This window comes from Carex rostrata, chromosome 2 (genome assembly GCF_964058835.1).
Source record: "Carex rostrata chromosome 2, lpCarRost1.2, whole genome shotgun sequence".
Taxonomy (NCBI): Eukaryota; Viridiplantae; Streptophyta; class Magnoliopsida; order Poales; family Cyperaceae; genus Carex; species Carex rostrata.
In genome coordinates, this window is record NC_135919.1 from 11,420,342 (window position 1) to 11,444,776 (window position 24,435).

General features: G+C 32.1%; 2 protein-coding genes across 3 annotated transcripts; one reads left to right on the forward strand and one right to left on the reverse strand.

Annotated features, from left to right (window-relative positions):
* The first annotated feature begins 7,708 nt into the window (after window positions 1-7,708).
* Window positions 7,709-10,324, forward strand: LOC144574807 (uncharacterized). 2 transcript variants are annotated; one of them, XM_078324888.1, is made up of 3 exons: window positions 7,709-7,964; window positions 8,447-8,593; window positions 8,691-10,324. In XM_078324888.1, exons 2-3 carry the CDS (start codon window positions 8,485-8,487, stop codon window positions 10,064-10,066), a joined length of 1,485 nt encoding a protein of 494 aa, XP_078181014.1. In that variant the 5' UTR covers window positions 7,709-7,964; window positions 8,447-8,484; the 3' UTR covers window positions 10,067-10,324. The 2 variants fall into 2 exon arrangements, with proteins under 2 accessions (XP_078181014.1, XP_078181005.1); XM_078324879.1 differs by having other exon boundaries at window positions 7,709-7,905.
* A 2,217-nt stretch (window positions 10,325-12,541) lies between these two features.
* On the reverse strand, window positions 12,542-20,576 carry CTEXP (kinase family with ARM repeat domain-containing protein). Its single transcript, XM_078324898.1, has 21 exons — window positions 20,175-20,576; window positions 19,640-19,738; window positions 19,411-19,562; window positions 19,261-19,333; window positions 19,053-19,175; window positions 18,838-18,946; window positions 18,571-18,650; window positions 18,328-18,409; window positions 17,513-17,652; window positions 17,286-17,396; window positions 17,084-17,200; window positions 16,907-16,996; window positions 16,750-16,803; window positions 16,573-16,647; window positions 16,340-16,415; window positions 16,144-16,243; window positions 15,301-15,370; window positions 15,091-15,164; window positions 14,867-14,979; window positions 14,533-14,778; window positions 12,542-13,175 (listed from the first exon to the last, which is right to left on the reverse strand). The coding sequence occupies exons 1-21, from the start codon at window positions 20,298-20,300 to the stop codon at window positions 12,805-12,807; spliced, it is 2,481 nt and encodes an 826-aa protein (XP_078181024.1). The 5' UTR covers window positions 20,301-20,576; the 3' UTR covers window positions 12,542-12,804.
* Window positions 20,577-24,435: the final 3,859 nt, after the last annotated feature.

Consider the following 24,435-nt stretch of genomic DNA (forward strand, 5'->3'; position numbering starts at 1 on the left):
ATCGACTTTTTGGATTTTGAAATTTCAAATTTCCACCGGAAGCATTTCGGCCCATATGCTAGAGGAAGCGCGTTAGCCGTACTCAATCATACAATCTTTATTTAAATGTAAATAATTTACTAGTTTCCATTTGAAAAATATTAACACGTTTTACGTCGTAGCCAAGTCACTGCAGAGTGGGCTCCATTAAACTCTAAACCCAAAATTATTTTAAATCTAAATCCTTTAACAGTAACCGGGCCCATCCCGCAGTGACTCTGGGGGCAGAAATTTCCTGCACCCAAGGACAGAAGATCTGATTCCCATTTAACGGAGACCGCACAACCGGTCTTTGATAATAACAGTAACATTTATTAATAAAAAATAAAATAATTTTTACTCAAACTCTGAGATATCTCAACGAATTCTTTGATTTAAAAAGGCTCAAATTCCTAGGCCCAATTTGGATTCTCAAGCACAGTTTCCAAAACATGCGAATTTGGTTCTTCTCATAGACACGTATTTAAAAGAAAAAATTAGGGTCGCAAACTGGCCGTGCAATCTCCGTTAAATGGGATCACAAATTGTCTGTGCGGCCTTAGTATTCATAAAATTCTTTTAAAATGGGGTGTTTTTTTTTATTATTATAGTATTTAAAAAAAATTCGGCAAGTCAATGACATATGACTATTATTAAAGCAAAGACTATGAACAATTTTCAGGTCGTTGCTGAAAGGAACTTAAATTCTCCAAACCTCTTTCTCTCTTATCACCACAAATTTCATCTTTCTACCCACCCGAAATGTGGGTCGGCAAGAACATAGAAACAAAAAAAAATTATGATGAAAATACAAGAATTATAATTGTGTCCTTAGAATATTTTATAACATGTGAGGTCAGTCAGTTGTATAAAATTTCACAATAAAAAGAGCGGGTTTATAACATACTGAAAGATCAAAAATTATAAAAAGAAATGATCCTTCATATTGAAACCAAAAAGAAGACAGATTTGTATTGCTGGTACAATTTCTCCGGCCATTTTTTTTAATACCCTTAAATTTTTTTTTAAAATGCCCTCTGATTTAATTTTTTTTTATAAATGCCCCGACCGCCTGGCCCACGGACAGCTCAAAACACAAGAGGACCGCCTAGCTCACGGGCGGTCCTTTTTTTTTTTAGAGATCTTAATATTTTGATTTAAATAATTTTGTGAATAAAAAGTTTTCTTGTTTAGAATGTATGTAAAAAAATAAGACATTTGATATATTTATGAAGTGATGTCGTAACTCTTTATAACTTTGATTTTATTTTTTTATTTTTCTGGTGAACTTTGATTTTATTTGTCAGTTGGATATCACAAGTCTAAATATAACACTAATTAAGAACTTTATCTTTATTCAAAAATTTTCAAACTCTGACAGCTTGTTGATCTTCTTCTCTTTTTCCGATTTTTATAATATATGTATAATATATAATATATACATATATACATATAGAGATGAGCTACGGTGAGTTGTGAAGTAAAACACATTTCTACTTCACGCCGTATTTTTATTTTGAAAGTTCAAACGACCGATCCGAACCGTTAGATGTTTAATCCATATTGAAATGTGCTTGGAGACCAAATTTTATATTTTTTGGAATTTTTTTACTATTTATTAAGCATTTTTGAAAATTGCTGTTTAGCTGTGAACAGTAAAAAACAGTAAAATTTTCTGGACCATCAGATCAGCGACTTTCAAAATTGCTTAATAAATAGTAAAAAAATTCCAAAAAAATGTAAAATTTGATCTCCAAGCACATTTCAATACGGAGAACAAGATGAACGGTTCGGATCGAGGTTTTGAACTTTAAAATCGCAAAATATGAGCGTGAAGTAAAATTATATACATATATACATACATGCATAGATACATAGATACATAGATACATATATACATACATACATATATACATATACACATATACATATATACAATTTTTTTTATAAACTCATTTTTTTATAATATATGTATATATGTATATATTATAAATATATACATATATTATATATATAATATACATATATATACATGTAGAGTAAGGCTACGCTACTTCGTGAATTAAACGGGGCGTTTTAATTCGCACTCATATCTCTAGTTTCGAAGTCCAAATAGCCGATCCAAACCGTTAGATGTTTAATCTATATTAAAATGTGCTTGGAGACCAAATTTTACATTTTTTTGAATTTTTTTACTATTTATTAAGATGGTTTGAAAATCGTTGTTTTTTAATGCCTACAGTCGAACAAAAACTTAAACTGGATTTTTGAGGCACTAAACGACAATTTTTTGAAATTCTGATGCTTCCAATGTAATGATGCCCAATGTACCACCTGGGCAAAATCGGATCTGTCTCGTCCTCCCCTTTCCGAAAAGTGCTCATACGCGTAAATCCGACTTTCCTAGCCAAAGTTATGGCTGTTTAAAGTTTTTTCGAAAATTAAACTTTGAAAATTCATAACTAACTGTAAAAAAATCCAAATAATTTGAAATTTACATCAATTCTGTGTATTTTTGAATGCTCTACATGCTGGTGCAATTACTTTTACAGTTTAGTCCCTGTATCAATCCATACTTGCTGATTTACCAGCAAAGGTCAAATTTGATATTTTTAGTGCATTGCACTATACCAGTGGCCTTTGCCTAGTGCTTGGCTATTGAGTTTGGACTTGATACCATACCAGAGGTCAGTCTAGGATACTTTGTGCATGGACAGAGATCTAATTTGATGTTTGAACATATTTTAGTAGCTCTAAACTACTGTTTTAGCATCATAAATAAAGAAAATAAGATCAACAAGCTGTCAGAGCTTGAAATTTTTTGAATAAAGGCCAAGTCCTTAATTAGTGTTATATTTAGACTTGTGATATCCAACTGACAAATAAAATCAAAGTTCACAAAAAAAAAAAAAATCAAAGTTATAAAGAGTTACGACATCACTTCATAAATATATCAAATGTCTTATTGTTTGGCATACACTATAAACAAGAAAATTTTTTCTTCACAAAATTATTTAAATAAAAATACTAAGATCTCTAAAAAAAAAAAGATGTGACCCGCCTGTGGGCCAGGCGGTCCGCTTGTGTTTTGGGTCGCCCGTGGGCCAGGTGGTCGAGGCATTTATAAAAAAAAATTAAATCGGAGGGCATTTTCAAAATTTTCTTTTTTTTAAGGGTATTAAAAAAAATGACCGCAATTTCTCAGATTAGTTTAGAGTTGAACAAGCAAGCAATTGACATATATATGACAAATGTAGTTGTTTATGTTTGAGCTTGATTCTTTTATTCTATTCTCTGCTTTTCATTTGAGTTGGCACAGTGTCACAATTGATGCAACAGCAATTACTAATTAAGGGCACAATAGTAATTTTTCCTTAATTGCTAATTAAATTTATTAAAATGAGAAATGGGGATATTAGTAAAGTACTTGAGTTGTAATGGATAGATAAACAAATTTTATAGTTTTGATGGACAGATATATGATTCTGAAAGTTTTAATGGACATATAATTAATTTTCTCAGAGAATATTGTATTGGAGAAAAAATTGAAAATGCTTTAATTAGTTATAGAAGCTTTTTTTTGTATATATATATTCTACATTTTTGGGTTCAATTAAAGAAAAAAAAATCAAAAGATTATTAACAAGTTTTGGAATCTATCTAAAATTGATAAAACAAACATTTTAAAAGTGGATTTAACTAGGTCAAAACTTATGAAATTAATGTTCTTTAAATTCTTTAAATTATGTTCTTTTATTTATTGTGGCAGACAAGCAGAGCTATTTACACTAGGCCAAAATAGTTTCATTGTTTTACTACAAAAGCTGTGGAAGAGTGTATGATCAATTGAAAATCATAATATTTTTATATTATTGTTTTTCATCCAAGAAAATAGATGTTATATTTCAACAAGCTGTGCAATCTCTGATGATTTTACTCGTTGAACCTCATGTAGTCAAGAGTAGATCTACAATCAATTATAGAGGTACTCAGCTACCTATTTTCAAATTTTAATTATATTTATTAAAAATTTAATTGAACTTTGTTCAAAAATTTATATGGTTCAGTCACGTCCCTCTATAATTTTACGTTTCATCGAAATTGAACAATTCAGATCAATAAAAAATTTCCATAAATCAAGGGCCATTTGGAAACTCTGTTTTATAGCACTATTCATAGTAAGTATCTGATCTACACAATGATTGAAAGAAATATGATATTCAAATTCCATTATTTCAAGAAATGATTGGAACAACAAAAAAAAAGTAAAATGGGAGAGAAAAATGTCATTTTATGTTGTGCTCTTTTTTTTTCTTTTCTTTTTTCATTAGCAAAACCATTTAGTGCTATAACGATTTTTTAAATCGTTCACTATATTTTTTTTTTCAACTATCTAATATTATTTTCCATTTTCTACAATGGCCTGTAAAGTCATTCCATTTTTTTAAAATCTGATAAATGTTAAATTCAAAATTATTTTTCAAGAAGAAATTATAAATAAATTTTGAGAAATATTATAGCAACAATTTTCTCTTACACCTTGTTTGGATGGAGAAGAGAGGAAGGAAGGGAATGGAAAGAAAAGAAAAATTTCCGTCGAATCTTGTTTGGTTGACAAAATTATATCGGAGGTGAAGGATATAGGAGGTGAAAGGTTTAATCTTGCATGATTAATTAATTATAATCAATAGATTCAATTTCCCTCCTAATTTGGAGTGTAACAGATGAAACAAAAAATTGTTGCAAATATTTTCAATAAAAATGACACAAATGCCGAACCGTATATATTACCTATATAATTTTCATCCAAATTTCTTTACCACAACCTACAACAATCACCGAATTTCTCATTAACCTTTTAAATTATAATTAATCAAACAAGAAATAAGACGAAAATAAAAATTGTATTTATTTTCTATCATTAATCATCCAAACATAAAGAGATTAAATATGCTAATTTTATTTTCTATTCTATTCCATTATCTTTTATTCTGCACCTTCCTTTCCATCCTTTACTCTCCATCCAAACAAGGTGTTAATGTAAACAACACTGACGTCAACACCAACAACGACATAATTGTGTAAATATAACTTTTTCTATCGGGCTAGGTGGCTTTAACTTAGCCCGAAATTGTGTAAATATAACTTTTTCTTATTCAATATATCGTTGACGACAATTTGTCGCTAACCTTCAAAAAAAAAAAAACGATATAATTTATGAAGAAATTTTTATTACGTTTCAAACTGAAAAAGATGGTATTTTTAAGTAGTCCGAGGAGAGAAGGGGTCCAAACCGAGTGAAAAGGAGAGATGTTTTGAGGACAAGAAAATTCAGAACAGAACTTATCCAGCTTTGCTCCAAACAGTAGGAAAAAATGAGAGGTTTTCCTTTTCTTTTTTCTTTTTTTTTCTTTTATGCTTTTTTTTTTGCTAAACTAGTCAAATTAGAGAAGGGATTTTTGCTTTTATTAAAAGAAGAGGTTGGATAATATCATTCAACTTTTTAATTTTTGTAAGTTTTTTTTTTTAAACTTTAATTTTTGCGACTAAATTTAAGGTTGGTTTTCAGACACGTAATTTTAAGTCCCATATTAATTATATTCTGAATTTCATTTCTTATTTTTGTAGAAACCTAAATTCATTTTTTTTTTTCAGTTTTTAACTTTTATTAAATATAGACGTCCGAAAAATTATATCATCAAATGCCATTCACTTTTTATTGGAGCAGACGAAGATTCTAATAACCACACACACACACACGGTATAACAATCTAATCAATGTAGAAGGGAATTTATTGAAGAACTGGTGTCAATTTGAATAATAAATATGAAAATAAATTATACATCGACTTGACTTGACTTTATGCAATTAATTAAAAAATATCTTCATTTGGTACAAGACCGTATGTACCATCTTGGAAAATCATTTTTAAATATAATTTAGTTTTGATGTGTTTGAAATTTGTTCGAACTAGACCGATATGCGATATTTCTCCCGATATGATTAAGAAAGAATTCCAAGGTTAAAATTTAAAATTAAATTAACTCTAAATATATATTAATAAGGATCAGATAATCGCTGATAATTCTAATACAAATATGAAGTAGATTACTAATAAATGTACATATGATATAATAAGTATTTTAGAATAATAAAATAAAAACTTAAAATAACAAAATTTTTAAAAAAAAATTGTATATATATTTTTAATCACTGATAAAGTAAATTAATTTCAACAATTTAAATTTATCGTCTGAAGTTGATTCAATATATTTTTGAAATTGGTGAGCTCAATATATTTTTGAAACTGAGCTCACCAACCACCTTGATAAGCTTAAAAACTTATGGATAGATTTGTTTAACCTTTTATTCCTAAATAAATATTTAATTCACCTTTTAGATAATACATTTAAGATGGGAAGTAATTATGTAAAGTCTATATGTTTCAATTTGATAAATAATGACTTGTAGGCAGCTGAACCTGATTTGGTCCGAAGAAAATATAAAATAACTTTCAATGTGCAACGCTGAAATTTTCATATTGGAACTGTCCACTGAATCTAGAAACTATCGACCTATTCAACCTCTGTTTTTTATTTAGTTTTGCCAGAATTTATTATGAAAAATAACATGACAACCTTTTTAGCGACTGTATGACAGGTATTGTTGGGATATGTGAAATTAAAAAAAATAAAAGACAATACCTGTGCCTGTGCCTGAAGATTTAGAAACAGGCAATACATTTTCAACCTCTATTTTTTTAATTTCGCCAGAATATAATATGGAAAAAAAAACATGAGGGTTTTTAAGCAATAACTGTAAAACAGGTATTGATGGGATCTGTGAAATTAAAAAAATTAAATTAAATACAATACTTGTACCTCAAGATTTATAATTCAGCACTGCTTTCATTTTAGGAACCTACTCCCTAAATATTATTTATTATGGAAAGGAAATGAAGGGAAGAAAAAATAAAAATAAAGAAATAGCACAATTACATGGAATAAGTCATTTTGCAAATATACTTTAATTGCAGTAAAAAAAATATATATCACAATTACACCGTATTAATTTTTCTGTTTTGACTTTTGACTTATGTGCTATAATAGAAACAAGAAAAAAAAAATCCGAGATAGATAATTCATGCATAGCTACTTAATTATTTTTTAAAGATAGAGATAGAGAGAGTGGGGGACAGTCTAATGAACGTCAAATTAAATTTAGTTTGATATTCGGTTGGAGCCATCCGATCTACATCAAAATTTGTGCACACTTTATATGTACAAATTTTAATTCGGATCGGACAGCTCTCATCAAATATCATACCGAATTTAGAATTTAATTTGTTGCTCATGGACTGCCTTTGATTCCGAGATAAAAAGCAAGCTCCCCATTCAAAATTTATACCTATGACATCTCACAAAAATAACTTCATCTCAGTAACTTGATCAAACACTGTTCTTAAAATTATTTAACAGAACTTACTCAAAACACAAATCTTACAAAATATACTTCCAAGTGTTATAGAACGACAAAAAAAAAAAAAAAATCTCCAAGTGCTAATAGAAAGACATTTTAAGCGTCAACACCTCAAACCAAACATGAGGTATATACTTTGAACTTTTCCACCTTTCTAAAAGAAAAAGACATCTCAGCTTCATTAGTTAACCATTTGGTTTTATTTTTATTATTATTACTCTTTCTTTCTCTTGATCATTGCCTAGTCAAACGGTTTATAATAATTTGAAGGTAGCTGGATTAATTAATGAAGTCAATCTTCTACGTTAAGTTTTATTAATCTCAGCCCTTTCATACTTTTACGAAATCAGAGAAGAAGAGAGAGAAGTAAAGCCCCCTTATCTTTGGTTTCTTATCTCCAAATTAAGGTATTTTGCTCCTCTCATTCTCATATTGTCTCTTATCTGTGGCTTCTAATTTTCAAAAGGTATTTTGCTCCATTTCTTTCTTTTTTGAATCGTGAATAGTTGTGGGCTCTTTATTTGTGATTTTCAATAGAAGTCAATGATTCCCTAAACCATACATCTTATAAATTCTAGAATTGTTCTCAGTTGTTGGATTTGATGAAGTTCCTTTTTTCCCCTTACCTTTATCCTTTTCAATCTTCTTTGTTTGATCTTACTCTTTTATGATGAGAATTTTCAGAAGTTACAGAATTATTAAAATATTACCTTTTTTCAGTTATTGTAGAATCTAATAGGTGTTTTGGATTCAAATAATAAGGATCTGATTAGTTTCTGATAGAAATTTATATAGGTTTCTGATAATCAAATCATAGCATTTTCAAACTCTAACTTTAAGAAGAGAAAATGATGAACAAGAAAACAGAATATTCAGTGTTGAACTGGTATTTGATTTCAATATAGTTATTATAATATATATATTTTTTTTCAAAACATTGAATTGCAGAATTCCAATAGAAAAAAAATTCAATTGTAGAAGAAAGCATGTCCGGCCGGTTCCCAAGATGCATGACTCCGGGATGCCGACGGCTTCTCATTAGAAAAACAGGCAGCCAACAGCTAACTTGTGGAGGATGTCAGCAAATATTTCAAGGTATCAATTAGGTAGATCATGCTGTAACATTTCATCTCAAATCTACTTTTATCAGAAAGGGAAATTTTTCATTGGGATTTCTTTTCCTGACATGCAGTGGCTGATCTAATCAATGCCGAAAAAAATGCATCTCTAGAGAAAACCACATCTGATGTATCCCTTGAGCAACAAAGTAATACTTCAGAACGAAACGTGCCATCTTCAGATGATGATGACATGCGGCAATCTTCATTTAGTACTTCTACCTATCCAATTGGAAATCAAAAGCATCCAAATGTGCTTGAAAACTTGAGAAAACATAACCGTAATGGCTCCGAAATCAGCTTCGGCTGGGAAGACTATGTTATAGAGAGAGAAAAAAATACAAAGCTTGAAGAAAGCATTCTACCTCCTAGAAGGCCTAGTTCATACAATATGAGTGGCTCTTCTAGAAGCATCTCTTCTGATGAAGGAGGCAGTACCATCTCGCGTAATACAAATGCCGTATCTAGACGAACTCATAGAAGGGGAGTCTTTGTAGCTTCTACAGCTGAAAGCTTAAGTGAGAATCAAATTATAGATGGAAATAATTTGATATATGATTCAAATTATGAAGAAGAGAAGATTAAACCAGAATTAAATGAAACCAATTATCCCCAAAAGAGAGACATGCCTTTTGGATATAAATCAAAGAGTGAAGAAGTAGTAGAGGGGTCAAAACCAGTATATGAACCCAACCATCCCTGGAACCAACACAAAATGAACCAAAGCGGTAAAAGAGATTCAATAGACGATAACGGCTCGATTCAAGGTAGCATAATTTCTGAAGAAGATATTGATGAGAGAGCATATCCAAGAAGTAGAAATTCATATGCTTCTTTTGATGGAAGCACTTCTTCTAGAAGCTTCTCTTCTGATGAAGGGGGAAGTAGAATAGGTGCCGGTGAAACCCGATTTGTCCCGAGGCGAACATGTAAACCACGTGGTTCAAACGGTGACATCCCGGGCCCACAGAATGAGTTACATGATTTTGTGAATGAACTTGCAAGAATAGGTATAACCAGAGAGAAGCTCTTAATGCTTCTACTGCAACAAACTGAAGCAAGCATAAATGATAAACCGATGCACCCAAATCGCAGCACACGATCTCTAGTGAGACAATTGAGTGTTCAGGTTCCACCTCCACAGACTCCAGATTCTGGTAGTAGCAGAGGTAAGAGAAGGCCAGCAAAGCATCACTGCCGTTCATTATTGGGCGGTACACCATTCGTGTTGTGCCATGGTTGTGCAACGCTTTTGCAACTGCCAATCGGCATGCCGACAAAGAGGTTTGTAAGGATCCGGTGTGGTGAGTGCTCTGAAACACAAGTGTGTCCAATTCCTGCCAAGGATGTGACATACAACCCGCTCCATAAAGTGCTGGGTTATCAATCGGCTCGGTTTTTGATGGCCCCTAGTAGGCAATTTAGCATAGAGGATGGCATGGAAAATTGATTCAGGTTCTGATTCTTTTGTGGTGGAACATAAGGGAAAAAAAGGTGCTTCATTTTTCACTTTTTTGTTCAAACTGATTCCATGTTCTGATTCTTTTGTGTTATATGGGTGTACAGAGATGTATGTCTTTCTTCAATTCTATTTTTTTGGGCATTGCTTTATTTTTCTGAGGAAAGAGCTTGGCAATTTGGTTTGTTCATCATTTGCTCCAACTATGTAAACTATCAAAGTTCTAATTGTTTGTGCAGCATTTTTGCTTTCTGTTGTCTGACTAGTGATTTACTTTACTCAAGTGAGATTAAAACCATCCGGAAAAAAAAAAAATTGGAATGCATCGCCTCATGTTTCTTTCCTTCAAGATTGAAAGAAAATGCATCTCAAGCTAACAATCAAACACCTTAAAGGCACAAACAAATTAGCAGAATCCAATTTGCAAGATTTCATTTTAAGGTTTAGGGTAAATATGATTATATGATAATACAAACTTTAGAGGGAGGTAATATGTAATTTCAAGGTTTTTGAGGGGTATACATGAAATTTCCCTAGGGAATAGCATTTAATGGTAAACCATGTCTAGCTTTCCTTTCGGGGGAAAACATGTCAAGAAAGTGAGAAACAAAACAAAACCCTAAAGTTGAGAAGGTATAAATAACCGACAACGGCAAACACTAACCAGCCGCCCTCCTTTCAATTTCTGGCAAAGAAAAATATTTTCATCATTTCATGTACTCTCGAGAATTTTTCTTTAAGCTTTGGTTATGTTTTTGTCACAGGAAAGAGAGCGAAGCGTGTGATTTTGGTGCACGCGCAATCGCTCTTGAAACCCTAATTGGTTTTCTTTCCTACAGAAAAAAAAAACGGACTCTAATGCTTGCCTGCCTCATTTGTTTTGGCTTGCAAGTTTGGCTTCTCTGTTACATCTTTTATTTTGTCCATTATTTTGCTTATTTTAAAAAAAAAAGATAAGGTCATTAATTTGCTTGTTGATAGCTGCTGTGGATCTTTTTCTATAGGTTTTGATTACAGAGCTAGAGATGAAAAATAGATTTTTAAACTATAGTTTAAGTGTCAAGCGAGATGCAATATGAATAAGATGAGGTAGGCAATTTAAACATGATCATTATTGAAAACAATATTTCTGTTGTGTATAAAAAAAATTTCATGATGAAACCTTGGTAATGACTATGTATAATTATGAAAGCTTCGATTTGATGAATAAATAATTATATCATGAGTAAAGTTTGGAAATAACGATCTAAGAAAGAAAGTTTCGTTGCTGAAGTGCATAATTAGGATGTTTGTTACATGGAATTCTAATCCTTCATATCTTCGTATATTAGGTTTGTAAAAAAGAACAATCAGCATCAATAAAATCTATCAAATTTAAGATTTGAGGGACCTAACTCGTGAGAAAAGCGATTTCGGAATGGAAAATATATCGACATTGGATCACAAATGACCGCTTTATTTTGTGTAAATAATGTTTGACTATCAGATCAATAAAAACTTCTTAATTATTAACGATCATAGATTAAGCAAAATATTTTATTTATATAATTAGTAGGATTTAAATGCCTTATCTTTTGTGACTTGATCATGTCACACATCCTTGTCTTGTTTTCAAACTTTAAATAGTTAATCTGAACTGTTCAACATGATTTCTTGTTAAAATGTATTTGAGATCAACATTTATTTATTTTTAAAATTATTTACTATTTTTTAGTTATGTACAAAATTGTTGTTTTTGAATGGTTAAGAAACATTGATTTTGTACCTATTTAATATAGTCAAACATTTTTAAAAAATATTTATAAATTTTGATATCTAAGCACATTTTAATAGAGATATCATGTTATCGATTCAGATCAACATATTGCATTTTAAAAATAAAGATAAGGATGTGAGACATAAAAGACGAGACATTTGAATCATATGTTTTAATTCACGCTTATATATTGTGATGTCAAAGTCTAAATAGTCATCTGAACCATTCAACATGATCTACATTAAAATGTGCTTGGAGTCCAAAATATTATAATTTTATCATTTTTTTTAGATAGGTAGAAAATTGTTGTATTAAAGAAAAAGGGAATTTTTATCTATCTAAAAATAGTACAAGTACCTAATATTTTTACTATTTTATATCATTAATAATAGTAAAAGAATTGTAAAATATGGACACGAATTGAAACAACAATTCAGATCTCTAATATTTTTATCATTAATAATTATATATTTTTAGTTGACAGATAAAAATTATTATTGTAAACCTCTTATTAGGAAGTGTTGTAGGCTTGTAGCAGTACTTGCAACAGTAATGAAAGATTTATGCGGAATTTGTAATGTAACACAAATTAAGCACAACTTTTTCCTTTAATAAAAATTGGTAGTTCACAAGTTGTCGACTAATATTAAAAAAAAAAAAAACAGTAATGAAAGATTAGGATGTAAACAGAAAAAATAATCTGCAGCATCTGCAATACAATATATTTGTTCTAGATTATAAACATATCATAACAATGTACAGAAATTACACATCGAGAACTAATTGAAGAATCAACCTAAAAGTAATATTGGACAAGTACTCAAATAAAACCTCGGAAAGAAACTTTTACAAAAAAATTTATAATATGACCTTAGTCGCATTCAAGCTGGAAATTTTCCCAACATATTAGCTAAAGCAATTCACACGCATCCTTTCACAAATTCTTGACTACACCAATACAATGTTTTAATTATCAGAAGCCAGAGGATGTTCTATCTATCCTTTGAGCGCCTAATTTTGGTTGGGATGGTTTTATCCCTCTCCCTCTTCCTAGAGATAATGGTTTCGCTCTTGTGGTAGGTGGTGGGGCCGCAATGGCAGCCCATGGGTCACTGTCATCATTTATGGTAGCTGGCTTTAGAGATTTCGCAGTGGATTTAGGTGCTGGTGCTGCTATAGATCCCCACAAATCATCCTCGTTTTTGGCTGAAGATGAAGATGTCGGTTTTGGGTTCAATTTTTTTGCAGCAGGTTTAGGCACGGGGGCAGAGACAGAGCCCCATGGATCGTCTTCAGTTTCTATTGTGGCCTTCGTGGTTGGTGGGGCCCGTGCTGAGTTGACAGCTGTGATTTAGCATGTGGCAAAGAAAATATAATAAGTATATGTGAAAAAAACTAATTCAATTTGTTCATTTCAAATAAAAGAAACTGTTTTTCTGTTCTGAATAATGATCCTAATCATCTGGTTCCATTATACTTTCTTTCAATTGGGTATCAGTTGGAAGTTGGAACTACAATGGCACTATATAATAGTCATTGATGTAGTTGGACAAATTATATGTTTAAGCAAATTTACTCAGAGAAACAAAACACTGAAATAAAGAAAGAGAAAAATATACCTTATAGCTATGCTACACAGATAATAGCTACACAGATACAGAGATTTGTATCAGGCATGTTAACAATACTACTCAATGACACATCTGTTTTGAAATGTTAGGCTATGATATGTTTTGATTTGTGGATTTTATTATTAATACATAACAAAAATGAGGGGTTTAAATGCCTCATCATGTCTTTCATACCTCACATCCTTTATCTCTGTTTTCATAGTCAATCTGAACCGCTCAACATGATTTCCATATTACAGACCAAATTTAATATTTTTTGAAAATTTTTTACTATACTTTTAGATAGGTACAAAATCACTGTTTCTGGACCATCCAAAAACAGTGATTTGTAACCATCTAAAAAATAGTAAATTTTTTCCAAATAAAATATAATTTGGTCTCCAAACATATTTTAATATGGATATCGTGTTGAGCGGTTCGGATTGACTGTTCAGACTTTGAAAACAGAGATAAAAGATGTGAGGCATTATGAGGCACGGAGGACATTAGGCATTTGAACCCTTAACAAAAATAAAGTGTTAACAAAATATAACTTTTATTAAGTTAACTCTTTTTTTTTATTTTAAAACAAGAAGCAAATTCAAAAATGCAAGTTTAATTCGGGTGGACGCGGGAGATTGAAAGAGAAATCAACACAAGTACAGAAACAGATATCTTGAACTCCTTGGAGAAATATGAAAAGTATTAATTTTATACTAATAAAACTGATATATCCATATTATTCCTTTGCTGATTGACTGGAGCTGCTTATGTGGGATGCAAAAATTTACTGTGGCCTCGATATGTATCTGCTTCCGTGCACGGGAAGTATCTTGAAGACATCAAGAAAAGAAGGGCATTAATTACCAATGATACACCATCTGGCATATCATCTGGTGTGTCTGGTACATATTGTAGGCATACCCTGCATGTGCTCGTAAAGGGTACGATTCACATACAGGTTCAGTCATTTATTCGAAGTGTCCAAGCAGCATTTAGATTATGAATTTAAAAAGTATATAAAATTATGAACAGAAAGTACCATTGATCCTTTTCATCAGTAAAGAAGATTACAAAGAGGATGAGAGTACCTGGTTGCTTAGGTTGTGAAACGGGCCTTTTCTGAGCAGCTTGAATGTTGGTGAGAGAAGCGGGTTTGGGTTCATCAAACGGGTCCACATCATCCCATCCACCATCTTCGTCTCCCATGTCAGGTACACTACCATCCTCAGCATCTCCCCATCCATCAGCAGATCTGGTAGGGGAAGGTGGGGCCACCTGCTCAAAGCTGGACATAGATGCTGTTCTCACTGGAGCTGCACTTGGTGTATCTGCCACTGCAAAATTTATGTCAAAGAGTTCATAACAATCATGATATTGTGATTTCTGTGATGATTTAGACAGAGAAAAATGGAGATAGAAAACCTAAGCTGGAATTGGAGGTCGCTGAAGAAACTGTGCTGCTATTAGCATTTACAGAAGATATTGGAGCATTGTCAGATGCTTTTCCTTTCTGCGTCAGAGAACTCATTGCCCAGCTGCACATAAATTGTCATTTCATTACATTAGTTTTTTCTCCGCAACTAAAGCACCATCTGGTTTGATTAAGTACATGGCCAAAGTAGACAGGCAGTAAAGAAAATACTCACGTGAGCAAACTAGAGTTGGCATTAGACTGTACTGCAGTGCTATCACCAACTCTGCTCTCTACTCCGGTTGTTAGCTACAATAGAAGAAGAATACATTCTTAAGCAAGAGTATCCATACAAAAGCATAATTCCAAGAAAGCATTCTACATTTTTAAGTCATAAATAAAATAAAAAAAACTTGATACAAGACTGCTTATTGTATATCCAAACCTTTTCATGGTTCTGCCTTGCAATGCTCAAAAATTGGTCAAGAGCTTGAAATGCCTTTGTCCTCACATCACTGAAACAACAAAAACGTTTACTACGAATGCTCAACAAAGTTATATACATGGAGATGCACAAGATTTGAAGCTCATGACGACAAAAAATGAGAAAAAACCATATCAACATCTTTAAGTGAACATTGGACTTTGGTGTAAATGAGTTCTCTTGAGGTATAGTGTTCAGAAAAATGAGAAAAATGTCAGTGGGAAGAATGCAGGTGGCAATCTCTTGAGAGTATATATATAATTATATAGGCTGTGGCTAAATTGCTGCTGGCAGCAGTTCTGCCCAGGTGCTGCCGGGGCTATTTTTAGCCGTGTGATGTCCAAACAATAAATCCAAACCGTTAGATGTTTAATCTATATTATAATCTACTTGGAGACCAAATTTTACATTTTTTTAAATTTTTTTACTATTTATTAAGCTGGTTTGAAAATCGCTGATTTCAATGCTGCAGAAAATTACTGAAATCAGCGGTTTTCAAACCAGCTTAATAAATAGTAAAAAAATTCCAAAAAATGTAAAATTTGGTCTCCAAGTATATTATAATATAGATTAAACATCTAACGGTTTGGATTTGTTGTTTGGACATCACACGGCTAAAAATAGCCCCGGCAGCATCTGGGCAGAACTGCTGCCAGCAGCAATTTAGACAGACCCTAATTATATATATATATAATAAAAATATATTCATTTTACAAATAGGTCCTTGTATGCACAGAAGCATTTGCCATATATATATATATATAATTCTTTCAAATTTCAAGTGTAACAAAACAAAGCAAGTACCTATCTGGATCAATTGTAAGAACAGCGACATTGGGAAGAATGCGAGTGGCAATCTCTGTCATGTCGTAATATGAACTTGTCACAGTTAAAGCCAATATCCCTGCCAAAGGAAATAAAACACTGTTACATCCTCGTTTTGACAGAAATAAAGAAATAATATGATAACCTCTTAATAAACTAAAGAAAGGCTGCATACCAGCAGATCTAGCAGGAGGAAAAGTGTCTCTTAGGGCCCGAACAGTAAACGCATTAATTAGGACTCTCTTCCTTGTCTGCGTGATTAGTCATTAATACATCAATGGCACTATCACATAGAATCTTAGTTTTGCAAATTAACACGCAATATGATTTATTGCATTTGTGACCCATATCTAAATTCATCACAACCGTTAAGTAAATGACAAGAGGTAAAAGTGCATTGAGACATACTCCCTCATTCATGTAGCTAGCTATATTTCCCAGAAGAATTGTAGTATTTGTCCTGATTGCGGGTTCTTCGTCAACCTGAGAAAAGATAAACCATAAAAAGGAGAAGAAAAAAACATAAGATGGGATAACATAATTTATGCAACTCTGTAATATAAACAAATGCTGTTGACATAGAACCTGTAGCTTAGAGAGATACTTCAAAAGAGACCCTGAGAGTGTGCGCTGGGATAGCTGTGACAATTTTCCCACTTACCACATCAGAAAAAAGGTATCTTAAAATAGTTCCACGAATTGTGGAAATGCCATATGAAAATAAAGTACAAGAGAGTTTTACTTTAGGAGCTAAAATGAGCATGGACTTTAGAGTTAGTTCCCGAAGGAAGGCAGAAGTATCGGCAAACCCTGTTGCTACATTAGGAAAGACCTACAAGATCACACTACAATTGTTAATATATTACATATTTCAATGACCATAAGAAAAAAACTAATAACTTTACATAGAACTGCATACTTGTTCGTCAACAATTTGTGATGATAGTGAATCGCCAAACTGGTCTATATGTTGTAGAAGGCTAACTCTAATAGCACGATCATTAGAAGCAAAAAGCTTAATTATAGTTGGCAACACCTGAAATATGCAATTAGTTAGGTCTATCTTGACTCAAATTCCATGATGTAAAATTGAATGTAATAAAACAGGGAGCATAACAAACCTTCACATTGAATTGATCAGGTGTCAGCCATGCACCCATCTTTAACAAAACAGTTAAGGCAGGGGCAGCAGCTGAGCCAAATTCCAAGGAAGAAGCTAAAACTGGAAGTAACTGCATTAATTGATGAAACACAGAAAAAATTCATTGGCTTATCAAATTTTCTATCGGTGTTAAACCAACAACTATTCATGATTCCATATTCCAATAATTATTTATTTCATGCTTACCTTCTTCAAGACAATTTCACGAGGGAGCTGTTCGGCAATATTTGGTAGCTTCCTGAAGAATGAATCTTTCTCAACACTATCTTTCAGATTCAAGATCTCTATGAATTGAATGGTTTCTACCAATTTATTCTGAAAGAACTCTGCATATTTGAAAAGGAGGTTCCAAATATCACATCTTTTTGTGAAGAAAAACAATTAGCCTTTGCTGCACTTAAAACAATTAGAAGGTCTAATTTTTTGGACCCTCAACTACTGCAGCTGGTTTGCACTATTTTCCAACAAGCTAATAAATTCTTTTTGGTTCAATCAAGCCCCTCAATTTTGCACATGATTCAATCAAGCCCTAAACTTTTTTTTTTGGTTAAATTAGCCATATAAACTTTTTGCATTGATTTTGTTACAATCCTTTCATTAGTTAATTTCTCCTAATTTAATAGTCATAAATTGTTAACTAAGACTTGATGACTCTATAGGCCTTATATTACTTACAAAAGTCATCAATCAGGGGGGCTTAATCTACCATGTGCAACATTTGAGGGGTTTGATTGAATATGAAAAATGTTCAGGGACTTGATTATACCAAATGCAATTGTTGAAGAACTAAAATCAGACTTTCTTCTGTTTACTAATATATCAATGAAGTGTAAAAAATCTTGAAGCAATGTGGCTTTCGCTCAAGAACATTGATTTGTGAATATATCTACAGTTATTGGCATCCATCAACACTATATTAGTAAATCAATATTCTTAAGCATAGTGAATCAGAGATCACCATCACAAGAAGAATCAGAGAAATTTAACCATAGTGAACATACCACTGTTATCAATAAGTTTTGAGGGGTTCATCCTACGAGAAGGCGCAGAGCTCAGGAGCCTCTGGTAATCTGGGAGAAGAGACTGCACATAAAAAAGGAAGAGAAATAGATTTGTAATCAATTCAAAGCAATTTTATTCCACAGAAAAAAAAAATAAAGAAAAAAGACACTTTAAAAAAACCGCACACATAATTACAAAAGTATTCAAAGTTAAAATCATCAAATGTTAACATGATCATATACCTTTGGTATTGAAGCTGTGTTTCGCAATTCCTCAGTCTTAGTTAACTTTACCCCGGAAAAGAGTTCATAAATTAGACAACCTGATAAACCCAATAAAGGCCGTTAAATTTGGCAAACAAAAAGCGCCATAAAAATGGATAATAGAAAGGTTCAAGAAATTTAGCTGTTAAAATAGCTACGGTTTTCACAATGCAATTCTGAATGCTTTTTGGATCAAATTAAAACTTTTTAAGTGAAGTTAATTAAATATAAGAGATAATAACTGACCTAAGCCCCAACCATCAATGGACCATGGAGGCGATTTTCTTATTGTAGCCCACTCTGACTTTGACAGTTCCAATGGCTTGTATTGCGCTCCCACTAACCAGTCATATTGCTACAAAAGGTACATTATTTTTCTATTAGGAAGTGTCGAGCAACAAAAAGGTTCGAGCCTTTAACAAGCCTAGTGAGATTCAGATAACATGAGCAGTAATAGTTACCAGCATGGGGCTATTCACGGCCTCATTATTGGCATCAAATTCTGATAGAACATCAAATGCATGCAACTTCCAATCCAAAGTTTGAGTGACAACAACACTCGACACACACACATTTCCATGAACCTGGAATTGCCAAAATGAAAGACAACAATAAACTACTGAGAAATAAGAGTGTAAATTCAGATGTGCTTATAGTAAAGATACTTACTAGTTTGCAATCATTATTCAAAAAGCTAACAGCTTTAGCTATTTGATGAAGCCCCCATGCATAGTATTCATCCCTGCATCATTCAGAATTAGTTGTGCATATAAGCTATATGTTGAGAAAGAAAGAGAGATTAACAGCGAGTTGAATTACCTCTGAGTACCACTTAAGTTAAGTTCCTTGAGCTTTTCAGAAAGAGGAATTACAGGCTCTGTCACAATGTAAATCGTATGTTTTTGAGAAGGCCCATCAAAACCCTCAATTTCTGTACTGTGAAGGAATGATAATATATTTGGATGTCTCACCTAAAACATGTCAGAAGCATTTATTAGCCAAATAAAAGTATCACAGCTGGTGAGGTAAAATACAGCAAGAGACTTACTGTCCGTAATCTCTTCACACCGTTACGACCAGCAGCTAAATGCCTGTCTTGTGAACTACTCCCTGAAAGAGAGAATATTGAGACTGGTGACCCGTCATCCTGGTTAAAAAATGTTTAAAATGAAAAATCCATTTAAATTATGTACTTGGTTAAAGTAAATATGGTTTATGGATGCATAAGAGACATGCAGATCAAATGTACCAGTATTGCTACAACAGAATTATGGATCAAAAGGATGCCAAATTTGCTTCGAGTTATATTTAGATGCCTTAAGCAATACCACAGCATATAGTCCAGTGATTTCACTCAATCTCTATTCACGACAAGTGTAATGAACCAAATGAACTAATAACTCAACTCTAAAATAACCAAATTTACTTCTTAATTGTCACTAAGTGGCATTTCATCCAATTCAAAATATACGAACAAGGCCCTACTTTTACAGCATGGCATGGATAATTAAACAGATCTCTATCCAAAATTCGCCAAATTATGCAAAATTAAACAAACTAGGATGGATAGGCGAACAGGTAACCTTAGAAGTGCCACGACAGTGAACCCAGGAGCCCCAGGCGGTAGCGTACGGCTCTCCGATATTGTACGGAAGATCCTTCAGACCCGATCCGGATCCTGACACCACCTCTTTCAAGAACTTGAACATTTCTCCGATTAAGATTACCCGATCAAAGCTGCTTCTTTGATTGAGAAGCTAAGTAGCGAAACGAGATCCAATTAGTCTTCTTCTCTTCAGAAGAGAAGAGAAGAGAAGGCTGTTTAGTCAGAAGATCTGAGGAAGAGAGGAAACGAGGATCCGGTTCGGAGCTTCAAGCGGTGTTGGTCACTTGGATTCGGATGATCGGGTATTCGGATTCCTGCCGTAAGAAATAATAAAGCATTGTAAACGGGTTGGGTTGGCCGTTGGCGAGTCCGGATCCTCTAGATCACATTGATTATTGATATTTGTTTTAACAGTTCAGATCAGTGTTTTAAAATGCGGCCGCATGGACCGCATATGCTTATGCAGTGGTCTTTCGCATACAAAATTTTATGCAGTCAAGTTTATGCGGTTTTGAATATACGAGCACATATACGGTCCATGCAGACTTAAAAAAAGACTTAAAAATTATTTTGGAGTGAAGGAGATTAGAATCTATAACCTTTATAATATGATAAATAGCACAAACTACTAGGCTAAACAAGTCTTTAGATATAAATTAATTTTATTTTATCTATATTTCTTTAACAAAGCATAGTAAAACCGCATATGTACTTTCGCATACAAATTCGCATGTGTGGCCATATGTGATATACAGTGGCCTTTCGCATGTATGAACAAAATCACATTTTAAAACACTGGGTTCAGATTTAGGATGTAAAAGATCACGCTATAATCGGATATGTTACATGATACATTACAGTATGTATGGACATAGGGGTGTAAACGAAGCAGATAATGCTAATACTATATTTGTATCTGCCTTTCAATGAGCGGATACGGATACAGATACAGATACAGATACGGGTAGTAAATGAATATCGAAATTTAAAATCAAATCCGTCTTAAACGGATACGGATACGGAGCGAATAATCTACGAATGCGGATTCTAATACGGATATGAAACAAATAATTGTTGGATAATTGAGCTATACACTTTGAGATACAAAATAGTGCCTTGTTGTTGTCTTGAAACAATGACTAAAACCAATTTAACAGAGACTAAAAACATACTACATTCACTGGCTAAAGTATTAAATGGAAAATAATGGAGAGTGAAGAAATAGAGGTAAAAAGAAAAGAAAATAGCGCTATTGTAGCACTATCACCAGCGAAAAAGATATTAAATTAGAAACTAAATCGTATTATCATTTATCTCACAACCAAGACTAAAATGAATATGGGATAATTATATAACAACTTCTATCTGGAGTAAGAAGTATAGCTAAAGGATGCTAAGCCATCTCAAAGTTTTTTTTTTTTTTTTTTTTTGTTACAACTGTAATCAAAATTAAATTTATATTATGTGTGACATGTCATAGGAACTTGTATCTCAACAACTTCATGAGATATATAATTATATAGAGGACTCAAATGTTGCATTGCTTTTATGCCTCAATCGTATTCTACATTTTTATCTTCGATTTCAAAGTTTAAACAGACGATTCGAACAGCTCAACACGATATCTACATTAAAATGTACTTGGAGACCAAAATTTATATTTTATGGAAATTAAGATGAATACAAAATCACTATTTTTTAGAAAATGTTGGACCATCAAAAACAGTGATTTTGTACCTATCTTAAATAATTAAGTACAATTATATAAAAAGCATGTGATGCTGTATTAGATGTGATTAAATAAATTGGAGGAAGAGAAATAGACGGGTATTTTGTTTAATTATTTTTAAAAGGAGGATTGTTTTATAAAAGTTTCAAAGAAGATTAGTTTATAAATTTTACATTATAAACAGAACAAGTTGACCGTGAAAGCTCTTGCAATTATCTTGTCAAATCTAGCATTAATTAGAAAGAGAATAATAATACAACACGATAAGTATAGAATCTCATCCACGGGAATAAATCTGCTGTTATTCCAAAAGAATAACAAGAATCTGTTTTTCATGATCTCAACCGTTAATCTTTGTTAAGATTGGCGCATGAATTTTTTTATTGAGATTCACATATGGAACAGTTTGGATGGAGAGTAGAGGAAGGAATGGAATGAAATAGAAATAGAAATGAAGATTAACATATTTAACTTCTTCGTATTTGGATGATTAATGAGAGAAAATAAATTTAACTTTCATTTTCATCTTATATCTTGTTTGGTTGATTAAAATTTACGAGGTTAATGAGAAATTCGGTAAATGTTGTAGGTTTGAGGAAAAAAAATCTTATATGAGAATTATATATGTAAAATATAGAATTGGTTATTTATGTTATTTTTTCTAAAAATATTTTTAACAAAATTTTTTTTTATTCGTTACACTCTAATTTGAAAGAGAAACTGATTCTATTAATTATAATGATACAAAGTTAAACCTTTCATCTTCTATACCCTTCACCTCCAACATTATTTTATCAACCAAACACAATTCAACAGAAAACTTTTTGTTCCTTTCCATTCCCTCCCTCCCTCCCTCTACTCTCCATCCAAACAAGGTGTTAATAACGGCAGATTTATTTCCCTCTTCAACATGCGGAAGCTAGAAAAAGCTTTCAGTTAAGAAGTGTAATGGGCTAGCTACCCATTGTATCTCTTAATCAGTTAATGCAGATTTTAAAAATTAATGTGTGAATCATATGATATGAAATCTTAGATTTTGGGCTTTGAATTACAAGTTTATCATCTCGAAGGGCCTTTGACAAAATTGAACATCACGGCAATAAATTAACATCATCATTTAACTTGAGTAGATCATTTAGGCCAGGCTTTTTGAAGTTTGGATCATATTTTATTTTTCTATTAAAAAAAAATGAAAAGAGTGTTGATCATTCATGTTGCAGTTGTGTCAATTAAATTTTTCTAATTAACCAAACTTCTTTTTGTCAACTAGAAATTCTCAATACGGTTTTTTTTTTTTATAAAATCACTTGGGTTTTTAATCGAGGTTAGCTTTTTGAAACGCAATTGCAATTTTGATCAATTTTCCTTTGTTTTTTTTGGTTGAAATTTTGCGCTCATCAACATAAAAAATATTTTAATTAGGTCGTACTTGAATATTCTGATATGCTGATCGAATGGGTACTTTTTAAGTCGGATCATATTAGGCCAGTAAAACAGGCATTAACTATGGGCCTCCGAATCCGTTAAGTTTTCAAACAGATCTAATGAAAGGGTGAGGGAGATTAATTTGGATCTCATAAGCCTTCAACATATATATCAGCCTATAAAATAGGCACTTGATATTTGCGTTGGGCCGTTGCAGCTTCTGCCAAAGTTTAAAAGAAAAAAAAAATATATATTTGCATTGGGTTGCATGGTCAATGGGGAAACAAATCTGCTGTAATTCTTGAGAATCACAGGACACTGTTTTTTCAAATCTACCCATTTATTTGTTTTGAGATTTGTGCATATAAAACAACAGATTTTGATATTTGTGCATTTAAAAAAAATAGAGGGGTGCATTTGAAAAAGCAGGGCCTGTGATTCTTTTGAGATCACAGCAGATTTATTTCCGAGTGATCTTTATTTCCGGTCAATGGAACCACATCCTCTCCATTACCTGAAAAATAATATTTTACAATTAGTGAATCCAGATCGTTCTTTTTAATTTGGCACGAATCTTAAAGCCCAATAATATAACCGGCTGAGATTAAATCTCAAACTGTAAAGTGAGCTGTATCCTCTACGGTACTTAGGAGGAGCTGGATCTAGCAATAGAAAGCTTTCTTATCGGTTTTTTCGTTTTTATGTAATTTTATGCACCTTAATTTTAACTTACTGAAAACTAAAAGCGAAGAAATTAATTTCAGCATTTGTGCCTCAATGTTAATTTTTTTATTTTTATCTTAACATAATTTTAGACAAATTAATTTTTACAAACTATTTCCGTTTTCTATTTTTAGCACAAAACAAGTTTCTTTTTGAAAAAAATCCGGATTTTCAATCTAATTCAGCCAATTGCTACTGATTCATCCAATTCTAATTCCACAGTCAATTTACCAATTCCAATTCCAGTTTTTCAGAACCATAGGAGATACAAGATATTGTAAAGATTATTTACATATGGCAAAACAACCTAAACAGAAATAATAAACTTTTAATTAAGGGTTATTAATAACAATAAACTTAC